At 43.8% G+C, this 14,925-nt stretch overlaps 1 protein-coding gene across 4 annotated transcripts in view; it reads right to left on the bottom strand.

Annotated features, from left to right (window-relative positions):
• The window catches only part of krt1-c5 (keratin, type 1, gene c5), a 31,103-nt gene extending 26,968 nt beyond the window's left edge, over positions 1-4,135 (bottom strand). For all 4 annotated transcript variants that reach the window (XM_084338165.1, XM_084338167.1, XM_084338166.1 and 1 more), the window contains exons 1-2: positions 4,065-4,135; positions 1-228 (exon numbers count right to left, since the gene is read on the bottom strand). The exon at positions 1-228 is cut by the window's left edge and continues 179 nt beyond it. In XM_084338165.1, the coding sequence (XP_084194291.1) occupies positions 1-220 (220 nt within the window). In that variant the 5' untranslated portion in view covers positions 221-228; positions 4,065-4,135. The remainder of the gene's footprint in view (positions 229-4,064) is intronic.
• Between the last annotated feature and the right edge of the window lie 10,790 nt (positions 4,136-14,925).

Genomic DNA, 14,925 nt, shown 5'->3' with positions numbered 1-14,925 from the left:
CGCTGGTCCCGATGCCCATGCCGTTGAGAGACAGGCCAGAGCCCAGCATGTTGAGGCCGTTGCCCATGGAGACGGAGCGAGACAGAGACAGGGTGCCGGACGACGGCAGGCCGGAGACGGGGGGCTTGGAGCGGACACTGCGCCCGCTGTCCCTCAGGGAGACGCTGGAGAAGGAGGGCTGGCGCACAGAGTAGCTGCGAACGGAGAAGGTGGAGGCCATGGCGTTCTCTGTGGGAGAGTTGAGAGTATTGATACAGTATCTGCTCACAGTGTGTGTCCATAAAGGTTCTCTGTGGGAGAGTTTGAAGTATTGATACAACCCGTTCTTAACTCATTCTCTGCCACGCTGGCCGTGCATCTTTGCGGAGCTATTTGTATATTCTATATTATAGCTATGGGGAAAATGGTATGGCTAATTTGACAGACACTATTTGCAGTACAGCATGTAAAAAGGCGTTTGTTGACTAGAGAATAGAGACCACTTTAGATATTTACAGATTAGAGATTACTATAACAAAGAAATAAAACAAGACAGAGACAAAGAACAGAATGGGATAATTAAGATAATGGTAAAATCATATGAAGTAAGGAAGGGGAGGGTTATATCAGCACTATATCAGGCAATAATGGACAGTAAGGAAATTACAACCTTGTATATAAAAGAAAAGTGGGAGAAAGAATTAGAAATAGAGATAACAGAGGAGGAATGGTATAACACATGTAAGATACAACAATCAACCACAGGATCAAGGATATGGAGGGAGTTTGGGTGGAAAAACATAATTAGATTCTTTATAACACCAGAAATACAGGGCAATTACATGCCAACACAAAAGCCATGTTGGAGAAAATGTGCGCAAGAAGTAGCGAACCACACACACATATTCTGGGAATGTCAGAAAATAAGAAACTACTGGGAGGAGATAGGAGGGATAATAAATGAAATAGTAGGATATGAAATACCCCAGACAGGTCAAGTACTATACCTAGGGAACTTAACACAGAAAGAAATTCAGGGAGAAGACAAGTATCTGATTAAGATACTATTAGTAGCAGCCAAGAAAGCTTTGACTAAACTGTGGTACAGGGTAGAAGCACCGACAAAGGAACAATGGATAGAGATAATAGAGGGGATACAGGAAATGGAGAGAATCACACATATGCTGAGGTTACAAGAGGAGAAATTTGAGTCAAAATGGGAAAAGTGGGAGGAATATAGGAAGACAAGAAACGGCATCACAGAAGAATGAAAAGGAAACAAGAAAAGAAATTGAAATGTAAATAAACAATGTAAAAATAGAATGGACCAATCTTTGTCAATCTTTTATTTATTATAATTTTTTTTGATATTATGTCTTTATAATTTTGTATGTCGAAATGTACTGTTTAAAAAAACTGCAAATAAAAATGTAAGTAAAAAAAAAAGGCGTTTGTTTCTACACACTGTAGTTTGTTGTTTATTACACGCTGAACATCGGCCATTTACTGAACCCCCAAATACTCCCAAATCAAAGGTACATATGTACCTTCACAAAATCATCATGGGGGGGGGGGGGGGGGGGCCGAAAATCCGATCGTTAGAAAAAGCCTCGTTTATGACCGGTAGCTACAGCAAGCCACTGCGATTTTTTTTTTTTTTTTTTTTTTCAAGTTCTCAAGTTCTCAAGTTGTTACATAAACATGTTCCGCGTTCAGTAAAATAGACATAGGGGGTTCTTACCTTAGCCAGAAGGTACTCCAAAAAGAATAATTCCAATGATCCCATCGGCGATCGCGATTACAAGTTTATATTTTACACATTGTTTACTGGACACTACGTTTTGAGGTGAGCGGGTCTGCTTTTGCGATTGCTTTGGGAGAGCTCCTCCCCCACAGAGCCAGTCTCGATGCCTCGATGCATTCAATGACTAATGCTGCCTTCCTATCAGAGTTCAAATGGTAGATGATACTGCCATCTGGTGATATTCGATCGGCATTGCAGTTCAAGCGTATGTGGCTGTGCCAAAGTGATTCAGATCGCTTCTGGCGAGTCTGTAGCGTGGGGATCAAAGGAAAAAGATCAAACGATCTAATAATGTATATATACGTGATTGGCGTTCAACGCATGGCGAGCAAACACGTATATATATATGTGGTTGGCGGAGATTGAGTTAACATCCAAATCTGTTTTTACCCAGGTGTGTTGAATGATGAATCACACTCATTCTTAAACTGAAATGCGCGTTCACGCTCAATAAATTTGCATACAGACACGTCCCGCCAGCTCCTTATAAGGCGAATGAGGCATGTGCAAAACAGCAGAGCAGAGGTTCGGCATCTGATCCATTCGATTTGTGACTGATCTCAAAAAGAGATTAGATTCAAATGTATTGTTATTATACAGCACAAGTACAATACACCATCCAACCAGAGTGGATAAATAGATGCTCCAGAAATAAATAAATATAAATAAACGGCTTAGCGAGGCCGCCTTAGCGCACAAACACACACACACACACACACACACACACACACACACACACACACACACACACACACACACACACACACACACACACACACACACACACACACACACACACACACACACACACCGCTCTTGGCAATCTGAAACGGTTAAGCAGCCACTCATCTGGCAGTGCGCATAGATTAAGTCCAGTGTGTGCTCCAAGTCAGACTGAATGGTGCATAACGGTCTCTCTCTCTCCATTTTGCAACAACGGAATGCAGTGTGTCAAAGTCAGTTGTTTATTTATTTATTTTTACTGTTTGCATATGAGGCGGTCTGTTCTTGATAACAATCTAGTGGTCCGCATAAACAAGATGTTTGGGAACCACTAGACGATCTCTAAATATGCGTTCTATGCGTACGGACTGGGCGGCCAGAGCATCTAACTGTTCAAACAGCAATATATAATCCATTTCAGACAGAACGCACACAATAAGTTATAATAATAATAATAATTATTATTGAAAAGTTCTGGATTTTTAAAGTCGTATTTGGGGGCAATTGACCAATGGTAGGCTTTTTTTTCTCATCTGGGTAAGAGTTTCTTATCTGGGTAAGAGTGCTCTCGACCACTCTTAGAATTTGGTCTTGCCTAAGAGAAAAGCAAAAATAAGAAAACATTGCTGAATCCCAGGTAAGAACTAAATAAGAAAAAAATGCTAGTTAAGAACGAAATAAGAGGAAATCTGTTCTTATATCGATTCGTGAATGAGGCCCAGTGTGTGTCCATAAAGGTTCTCTGTGGGAGAGTTTGAAGTAATGACACAGGATCTGCTCACAGTGTGTGTCCATTAACATTTGTGGGATGCGGTTTGTTTGTATTGCAGGCTTATTAAAATGTCATGCTGTTTGCATGTCGTGCCTGTCAATCAAACGTGGGAAGAACGGCACAATGTACACACACCTCAACAATATTGAAAGTACATACATGTACATACAGGTACACTATATATAGAATGGGAGAATACAAAGTACATACAGGTTCACTATATTCCCACAGCATATAGTGGAAATTAAAACTATATGTTTCTTTTGCTCTCTCATGTTTTAAGACCATGAAAGACAATATGGGAAATCTGTTCAACTTCAACACAACACTTATCTTACCAATTATTTTCAGTGGAATAGGGACATGCATAACACCAGAGCCATGAAAATGTTGTCTGCTACATTGTTGTCTGTGGCTACGTTTGTACTGCATTTAAAATGTAGCCCTACATGTCAATGTAGTTTGTCAAATTGTTATTTGTGGTCATGTTTTGTATTGCTTGTCTGTCTGAGACCAAGGACCACAATGGAAATAAGTCTTGACTTTTTTGTGTAGCATCCTTGATGTGTTCTGGAATCTTGTATTTTTTTTTAAATGTAAAATCCATTAAAATAAAATCAAACACATCTCTGTCAAGTTTACGTATCAAAGAGCATAATCTGTCGTAGACAAAGCAATTAGCTTTAAATTCTCTTTCTCCTCGATCAAATTAACACAGTTACCAAAAACACATAGATGAAAGAAAGAAAACAGCATAAAGAAATGTCAAGTATACGGGACACTTACAGTGCTTTGTTCTTCAGCAGGTCTTCTCAAGGAGAGGTGTCTGTGGGTCTTTGACCCTGATGGAACAAGTGCCTGTTGTCACTGCACCAGGTGAGTTGTAGGGCCCCAGGGCTCTGTTTGTGGGGGCGGATCCACCGTCCATGTATCCAATCAAATGGCACAAACAGGAGACTGCAATGTGACACCCTCACGCGAGTGGAACACAGCTATGCTGTAAATACACTGAGAGATTGGAGTGTTTTAATTCTAAATCCACTATTTTTGCTGCACATATATCACATATTTTAATTGACATAGAGACCAAGCTTAGTGGTAGGCCTGTCAGTGTTTTTCTTTCTTCCATCTGGTAATTATGAAGAATGAAATAATGAAGTGGAACTCATGGAGATATACCTGTGGCGGAACCTTCAAAGGCATGAATCAGAACCAGATGTTTGTACAGTTCAAGGGATTTGTTTTGGTGTGTTTGGTGCAATAAACAATAAACATAAATAAAATGTAGAATTGTAAACTGCAATACAAACTACAGTCTACTACTAGTGGTACTACAGTCCAAAAATATAAAATAGGAATTAAATAGATTAACAAATATTCTGAAATATTTACAAGAGTGACAAATGTACAATATATAGTTTATGTTCATCCTTGACCCTTTCACTACCACACTGCAGACGGTTAACTGTCTGTAGTGTGGCAGTGAAAGGGTTAACCGGCTGTAGTGTGGTAGTGAAAGGGTTAACCCTTTGTTGTGTGGCAGTGACAGGGTTAACCTTCTGTATCGTCACAGTGAAAGGGTTAACCCTTTGGTGGTGTGGTAGTGAAAGGGTTAAAGTGGAAAAGCTGCAGTTTGTGCAGGAGTGTGCAAGCTACTGCCACTGCAGGCCACTGCAAGCCACGTCCGTATTATGATACAGTACCAGTATGTAAACAAACAAAAAACAAAACAAAAAACTACAGGGGAAACTCATCATTTCTCCTCTGTACGCAAAAACGGAGCCATATATCATAGTTGACACATATCCTGCCGCAGCCTCATATCTCGCCACAGTGACATGGACCCCCTCCAGCCTCCGTCTCTGACCCAGCTGGGGGAGCGTGAGCACGGTGACATGGACCCCCTCCAGCCTCCGTCTCTGACCCAGCTGGGGGAGCGGGAGCACGGTGACATGGACCCCCTCCAGCCTTCGTCTCTGACCCAGCTGGGGGAGCGGGAGCACGGTGACATGGACCCCCTCCAGCCTCCGTGTCTGACCCAGCTGTGGGAGCGTGAGCACGGTGACATGGACCCCCTCCAGCCTCCGTGTCTGACCCAACTGGGGGAGCGTGAGCACGGTGACATGGACCCCCTCCAGCCTCCGTCTCTGACCCAGCTGGGAGAGCGTGAGCACGGTGACATGGACCCCCTCCAGCCTCCGTCTCTGACCCAGCTGGGGGAGCGGGAGCACGGTGACATGGACCCCCTCCAGCCTCCGTCTCTGACCCAGCTGGGGGAGCGTGAGCACGGTGACATGGACCCCCTCCAGCCTCCGTCTCTGACCCAGCTGGGGGAGCGTGAGCACGGTGACATGGACCCCCTCCAGCCTCCGTCTCTGACCCAGCTGGGGGAGCGTGAGCACGGTGACATGGACCTCCTCCAGCCTCCGTCTCTGACCCAGCTGGGGGAGCGTGAGCACGGTGACATGGACCCCCTCCAGCCTCCGTCTCTGACCCAGCTGGGGGAGCGTGAGCACGGTGACATGGACCCCCTCCAGCCTCCGTCTCTGACCCAGCTGGGGGAGCGTGAGCACGGTGACATGGACCCCCTCCAGCCTCCGTCTCTGACCCAGCTGGGGGAGCGTGAGCACGGTGACATGGACCTCCTCCAGCCTCCGTCTCTGACCCAGCTGGGGGAGCGTGAGCACGGTGACATGGACCTCCTCCAGCCTCCGTCTCTGACCCAGCTGGGGGAGCGTGAGCACGGTGACATGGACCCCCTCCAGCCTCCGTCTCTGACCCAGCTGGGGGAGCGTGAGCACGGTGACATGGACCTCCTCCAGCCTCCGTGTCTGACCCAGCTGGCCGCGGCTGGGGAGCGTGAGCTGGCAGCACTGGGTGGAATCAGGCCGCGGGTCAAACCTACACTGGTCCTATTGAGAAGGCAACACAATGCTGGGGAACGTGAGAAGCCTGTTCACCTGAGGCCAGCCCAACAGGACGGGGAGACGCAGGAGGAAGCAGGGACAATGGAGAGAGAGAGAGAGAGAGAGAAATAGGAGAAAGAGTGAGAAAGAGGAGAAAGAGAAAACCCCTGAGAAATACAGGGTGTAGATTTGGGCGGAGCTGGAGCCCTGGGCTTGTGTTTTCACACACAGACACTCCCACACACACACACACACACACACACACACACACACACACACACACACACACACACACACACACACACACACACACACACACACACACACACACACACACACACACACACACACACCTACACACACACACACACACACAGACACACACACACACACACACACACACACACACACACACATGCATAGACACTCACACACACACACACACACACACACATGCATGCATGCTTGCACAGACACACACATACATAGACACATAGATGTATGCACAAACTCACACAAATAAATATTTACTTGTGTACACACACACACACACACACACACACACACACACACACACACACACGAACAAACACTTCCACATACATGCACACACATACACACAACACACACACAAATACATATTTACTTGTAGATTGGACACATTTCTATCATCCATTTGTCTCAGCTACCCTTAGTTTTAGACGTTTAGTTATTGTCTATCTTCTATAGGAGACAAGACGTTGGATTCCTTCTGTTGAGAGAGTGCACTGGTATAGATCATTTAAGGTGGACGTTTGTGGAGCAAAATTAGGGTCAACATAAATAGCAAGAGAGGGTGTTGAGAGAATTGAATATGGTGCAATTAATGTTGAATTAAGTAGAACTGACTTGAATTGCTGAGTGCACCCGAAAGTCTCGAAAACAAAAAACAAAAACAAAAAGAAAGAATGGAGAATTAATATCTCCATATTATGTACAGACAGTGCTCTCACAAGAGGACTGTTAAGAGTAGAGAACACACTCTCTCCCTCTACCTGTACACACAACACACATTGCCTGCATGCATAACCACATACACCCTCACATATACACACACACACACACACACACACACACACACACACACACACACACACACACACACACACACACACACACACACACACACACACACACACACACACACACACACACACACACACACACACACACACACACACACACACACACACACACAAACAAGTGCACACACTCACTTATATAACCCTTATAAAACCCTTTCCCAATTTGTAATCAATCCTTTCCTATGTACTAATGTATTCATTACTAATGAGATATTCATCTACAATGGTTTTACAATTAGCATATTACTTATAATGTCATGTTTGAATTGAATGATCAATGAAGGTCAAGTAGGGAGTAAGAGTGACAGGAAGTGATTTTCTCTATCACAAATTATACATAGGACATGTGAAATGTTTTATGAACAAGGGTCTCATGATCACCCATCAATACCCTTGGTGTTGACCTGAGGGGTTATAATATGTTTGCTTAGCTTATAATGCAATCATTTAGATATAATTGTTGGTGTGTAGTCCAATGCAATTCACAATGATCTATGCATGGCACAGAGAGGCTTGTGGTTTTGAGCTACAGAAGCTACAGTAGCAAGCTGCATGGTCGATAGCTAGCAAGCTGGTCAATAGCTATCAAGCTGGTCAATAGCTAGCAAGCGGAGCATTCAGCTATTGGCTTCTGAAACCTTCACAGCAGAGAAACCACCCCCCGTTTTGGCTCAGATGTTCCCTCCCGACCACGCATCCCGGCGATGTTGGTAAAAACGTAGAATTTAGAAAAGACGTAACAAGCTTCCTTTCTTGGAGGCACCAGAAATGGTGAAAGTTGGTTTGTACAATTCTAAACCTTTTCTAGGATTGTGGGACTGCTTGGTAATTTTGTTGGATGGTGGGCTCTCGCTCTCGGGTGTCCGGCATGCTCAGTGGACCCGTGATATAACCACGATTAGACTTAGCAAATACAGCTAACACCCGAGTCTAGACAATAAAGGCGGCAGGGGAACAGTGAAGACCAGAATGGAAATGTACAAACCGACCTCAGCCATCTAAAACTAAAATTATTAAGGGCCAAGATTAATAAACCTTTATTTATTTAACCTCTTAAGCAATAGACGGAGGAAGGAAGAAAGAACATCATGGAAGGAAGCAGAGAAAATCGCCCAACACCGAACCAGCTGGAGAGATTTCATGAATGACCTATGCTCCCCAAAGAGCAAAAGGGTTTAAGTCAGTCAAAGTCAAGTTAAGCAATAGACGGCCCGACGGCTGGCTGTCACACACTCACACGCACGTCGCAGCACTTTGTCCTCGTCTGTCGGCTCCGGGGCTGCATTTTCGCCGATCAACCAATACATTGTTGGAAAGTTGAATTTGCTGCCTTTCGATCATCACCCCACTCAACCTATTGCGTGATTCCATTCTCGAGTTACAAGACGAAACATCAGAAGAGCGTCATTTGACAAGCCGTTCGGACGAGTGACCACGTCCGGTTGTGAACGGTCCTGAACTGACCAGTCACCGCTGATGGCAAAAATTATTGACCACCGTTGTAGCCAAGGAGCGTCTGCTACGAAAGCGATCCCAGACGGGCGCTGAGAGTGGGGGAAGGTGACACAAGAAAACGAAGAAGTCCATTGTTTTGACTAGAGAATCTAAATGAATGGCAGCAGCCATTTTGGATAATCATGTCAAGTTTTTACCGGTACACATTACAAAAACCTTTGTAAAACATACATTTTCTGTGGGATTTTTATAAACTTTGGACCTGTACTACATAAGACTTCAGGCTATGGAACCATTATGCTTCCCCCCACCCCCACCCCACCCCCCAACATCCTCCAATGCACAGTTTCTTCATCAAATGTATACTCTCTTTTTTAGACTCTTTTTGTATCACAAATAGTACTGTATTTGTAAATCTGGTATGTCATAAATGTATAGATGTAGCAGTAGCCTATACTGTCTATCTGTATGTCATGTATGCATGTTATGATGAATTGAAAATGGGGGACCCTGATGTAAACAAGACGAAAGTCTTTCTCTGGTCTGCATCCCCTTAACAATTGTGTGTATTGAGCTGTACTGTATTGTACCCATCTGTTAATAAAATTTTCAATCAATCAATCAATCCTACCGCTTAGCTGGAACTTAAAAACAGGCATCTGCCAACCAGTAAAAAGAAATTGTACACAAAACCTTTTTTTATACAAAAAGAAAGAAAGAAAGAATTAAACCGGATCTAATAAGCAGAAAAAGCTAGTTTAATTGAATAATTTCTATTTTAATTAGAATAAATTTAAAATAGATAAAACATTTATTTTGAAAATAAAATAAAAGGTCCTGGAGGTACCGGGCGCATGTATATTTTCCCCAACAGAGTTTTACTTCTGCGTTCGGTTTGCGCAATCTGATTGGCCACTGACGTTTTTTTCAGCACCAATCGCGTTACTCTTAACAATCGCGCCAGCAGGCTGTTACCCTAACCCTAACCCTAACCTTAACCAACTAACCCTAACCCTAACCCTAACCCTAACCTTAACCCTAACCTTAACCAACTAACCCTAACCTTAACCCTAACCTTAACCAACTAACCCTAACCCTAACCTTAACCTTAATCTTAACCAACTTCGAAAGAGAGCGACTTCGAAAGAGTCGCCAAGCTTAAAGGCCAACTTGCAGGTTAAACCATACTCTTCAATTATGGGTAGTTTACATCATTGGTATCTAATTTCATTATTTATTTTTTTCCATTCGTCGGAGACTTTGATGGACCAGCTACAACTGGTTGAAACAAGGTATAGTTATAAGGTTTTTAATGTCGTAAAAAAAGAACTACATGTACCACTAGGCAGCCTGTTGTTCAGTAGGGAGCATGTCTATGTTCCCCGGGTCCTATGTTCCCCGGGTTCTATGTTCCCCGCTTTGATTGATTGATTGATTGAACATTTTAGCCCACCAGCCCTGATTCCAAACTCTAACCGTAACCAGTTCGAAAGAGGGCCTAAGCTTAACCGTTCGAAACAAGGCGGACATTAATAATTAATAAAATAATAAAAATTTATAAAATGTTCAATCTATTAATCAATCAAAGCGGGGAACATAGAACCCGGGGAACATAGGACCCGGGGAACATAGGGATGATCCCGTTCAGTACAGCAGCGCTACTGGTCTGTGGGCTGTCGCCTTATCCCCGGGTCATAGTATCAAGCTGGCTATATGGCTCTGGCTAACGTTACCCCGCTAACGTTAGCATTATGTCTACTGTCGTGCATGTAAAAGAGTTTTGGGAACGAGTAAAATGTGCAGGTCCTCTTCTCAGACCTGTGGGGCAAAGCACTGCACACGCATCATGCCGGCTAGCAAGCTACACGTCACGGCATGTTGATACGATAACAGCCCCTCGGATAGCACTCGGTGCATCACAGTCACGAAAGGGGCTACCACGATAGCTATTAGCTAACTAACGTTAACGTTACAAGCTCAAACACCTTATAACTACTACTATTGTTGTGTCCATAAGTTCCCTGGCAGAATACTTGTGAGGACAAAGGTATACAAAGAGGAGAGAACCATTTTAAATCGGGCCATGTTAGGAGTTTCGAGAATGCTGGCTACCAAGCTAGCTAACTTAGCTACTAACGTTATATACACACAATATGTACAACGACACAATGATTTACATTATTACAAATATGGTAACGTGGCTGTGGCTTTTACAAATAGTGGTTAGCTTTAGAGATGAATGGCTATGATCACGGAGCAATAGTGTTAGGTGAAACAGAGACTAGCTCCTCGGCTAGTAGTAGCAAGGCTCTCTGCTTCCTGCTACCTGCAGCCTGTGATTCTCAGAGCCCCTTCTGCCCTGTACCTGGTGTGACGTCATCATTAAGATGACACACGCACGCTATGAAACATGGATTCAAATATGCATGTGCGTGGAGGTTGTGGTTTGGTCGACAAAATGTTTGATAAAAATGCTAAAACTGGGTAAATTTCGATAATTTCTTCCCCCTCTTCATGAAAGTCAGCGTTGGCCTAGTCACATTGTTTATTGAACAAAAATACAACCTGCAAGTTGGCCTTTAACCAGTTTGTTAGGAGTAACGCGATTGGCGCTGAGAAAAACGTCAGTGGCCAATCAGATCGCGCAAACCGAACACGGAAGTGAAACTCTGTTGGGGAAAATATACAGGCGGGCAGGTTTTGTGAGCAGGTGCGGCTGCCGGTCGGCGTGGATCCCCAAAATCACATCAGAGGGCCGCTCCTCCGCCCCTCTCCCCTTCCTACAACCCTTTGAGCCTTGTTGTCTCTAAATCAGGGACGAGACCGAGGAGGGCCGAAGGTTAGATTATAATCCTGGGCCACGGTGGAGACCGTGCGGCACGAGCGGCAGATTACTGTAACGAATGCGCCGTCGCCAGGTTGACGGTTCCAAACAAAGCTGTTTTCTCGTGATAACAGATTAATTTATTTAATTATCTCGATATAACAATTATAGTTTTCTTGTGATAACGGATTAATTTATTTCATTATCTCGATATAACGGACTTTGTTATATCGAGATAACAAAATAATAAGTTGTTCACGAGAAAATGGCAATAAAATAATAAATAAAGACGTGGCCGCTCTCGGCAGCCCGTTTAAAAAAAATCCCTGCTCGCTCCACTTCAGTGAACATCGATCTCACAGATAATAATGTTGACCTGATTTAAGAGCATATAGTTCCACCCCGGGGACCTCTATTGAGTTGAGTGTAAGCGATCAAATTGAGACAACAATAAGAATAAGAAGATATCTAATTCCAGGGTTATACGGTTACATTCCAAGGGCTTGCAGCCTATTCAGTACAGAAAGATACTATCATTCACCTTGTAATGTGGATACTAGAGATTTCAGTTACATTGAGATTAATTTACTTGCAGCCCTGGGTTTATTGCTCAACTTTACACATGAGGATGCAGTGCCACCAAGTGGGGGAAAGGAGCTACTGCATCAGGGACAGGCATCCCATCATGATAGACATAAAGACAAGATATTTCTTTATTGATCCCCTTGGGGAAAACTGAACATCCACAATCAAGCTGTTATTACATCTTTGAGTAATTGCGCTAAACTATATTATTAATATACATTTACATTTACATTTATTTAGTCCTCAATTAAAGACATTCTTAGTTGACACAGTCATTGTATTTTGTCGACCAATCAATTTGTTGATTTAATTGACCTGAAATAAAATAAAATGGTGCATTTATATAGCACTTTTATCCAAAGAGCTTTACAATTTATGCCTCACATTTACCCATTCACTCACACATTCACACACCGACAGCAGAGGCAACCAAGCTGCCAACCTGCTCATTGGAAGCAATTAGGGGTTAAGTGTCTTTGCTCAAGGACACTTCGACACGCTGCCCGGGAGGAGCGGGAATCAAACCGGGAACTTTCCGATTACCAGACGACCACTCTACCTCCTGTCGCCCCATAGTTTTCTGAATGCAGTCATGCAGAGGAGCAAAGACATTCGGAGGGGCTATTGCTCTAACCTGGAAAAAGGGCACCAGGTTATACTTAATTTTTTTTATATAAAAGTATATAAGTATAAAATATGTTCACCACTCAAAAGGCCACTTTCGCGTGACATTTTTCAACCGCTGTGGCTTCTTGCCCCTCCCTGTATTTGCAACGGAGCTGCTTGTTAATTTTTTATGTAAATAAATAAATGAAAAAGAAATGCTCTCCAGAGGGGCAACCCAGCCAATCACAGTAAACGGGCTGTTGCCCGGTCAACAATAGCCCATACCTGTGCACATCAACTGCAGAGGACCCTCTTTCAACATTGTGCATGAAGACAAAAGAATATTTGTGAATATTGTTGTGAAGCTTTTCCAGAAAATACCTGACTAATTGATTGAGAGACATGGTTTAGCCCTGCTGGTTATGTTGAGACCAAGCGACATGGCTATCACCTGTGAGACAATGCAGGGATCCACTCATGTCCACTGAGTGCTCTGAGATCTGACCAATGAGAGTTGCTTGATGGGGACTTCCTCCTTTTAATTAATTCATTACATTTATATAGCGCTTTTCTCAGACTCAAAGCGCTCCCCACAGGGGCGGACTGGGACACAAATTCAGCCCGGGACATTCAGACGCACCAGCCCACGCACCGGCCCCGAAACTGGCCCACACGACGACCGTTATGAAACACTCGTCCCAGTATTAAACAACCCAAGGCTGTGGCTAAAGGGGTCCCCACACGGCGAGCGATTTAAGCCAGGCGACAGATTTTTTTAGCGAGCCGACAGACCGAATTGTATCGCCTTCATTGTTATGAATGAGAGAACCCACACGGCAGGAGATTCTGAAGCGACCATCGCGCAGCTATTTCTGTCGCCTCGCTAAAAATCACCTCGATCCTATTTTTTGAGACGACACAGCAGGACAATGAGGGAATAACATGACTTCTACAGTAGAAGCAGTACAGAAGTTCTACTGGTGTATCATTTGTACACCTTTAATGTATCATTCAATACATTCATTGATCAATAGCCTACGTATTATTACCATGCTACTTTTCATTATTATTAACGGGAACAATTTAAATAAATAACGTTCGTTTGAGAAGCTATAGTGGCCGCTTGTCATTAACTAATAAATGAACAATGCCCCACGATGCACCTACTAGTGTTTTAATACTCGGGTAACAAAATAAGTTGTGGATGTTGACAGAGTTTAATGTCCAGGCTGCAGCTGATGTAGTTTGTAAGGTTTATTGTCCAAAGAAAATTATCGTTGAGAATAAAACAGTTTGCGTCTTCCGTGAAAAAAAACACTCTTTCAGCAGCTGCATAACAATACTTGTCCAATTGGTGGTAGTGAACGTATCGTAGCGATCAGGCATGCAGTAATGTCAGGAAGAATGAGGAGAGGTTGTATTCGTATATGATGGTTTAATTCCAGCTCAATATGGGTTTTACAGGTTAATACTCTCTCGTAACGCACAACACAGCTACCTGCTAATTATATATACGCTCGCTTCACGACAAACTAACGTCCGGTCCCGGCCGGCGGTCCGTCCTCCTATATCTCCCGGGGGGAAACACCCCCAGCTAAACAGAGCGACACATAGCTTATGCATCTCATTATGCCTGAGAACGGTCGCCTCTGGTGTGGGGGGCTAAGCGATTGTCATTGAGCGACAGGCGATCACATCGCCAGGCGACGTCTGTCGCCCGCCGTGTGCAGACCACTTAAGGAGTCAACATCAGGGAGACCAAATCTACACCCCGCCCCTAGATGTGCACTTGTGCACAGTGCACACACACACACACACACACGCACACACACACACATATATACCGTTACTTCCTGTCATTGGCATACGTTTTCTTTTTTTTACTAACATCTTAGTGCCTCATTAGCCTAGGGATTAAGGATACGTGAAGTATTAACAACACCATAATAATATTGAGGTTTTGATCCATATAAATGTCTGTGCTACACAATTTCAGTTAGATTCGATTTATTGTCCTTTAATTTTGCTTGCCGTTTAATCACCATCGAAAGACCCCCCACTTCCTCCCAGACACCCATTCCAAGAGCCTGTTTGCTTTCCAGGTCTCTCTCTCTCTCTCTCTCTCTCTCTCTCTCTCTCTCTCTCTC

The sequence above is a fragment of the Notolepis coatsorum genome, assembly GCF_963971535.1.
Source record: "Notolepis coatsorum genome assembly, chromosome: 2".
NCBI lineage: Eukaryota > Metazoa > Chordata > Actinopteri > Aulopiformes > Paralepididae > Notolepis > Notolepis coatsorum.
The sequence above is the reverse complement of the archived record's forward strand: the minus strand, read 5'-3'. Positions and strand labels throughout refer to the sequence as shown.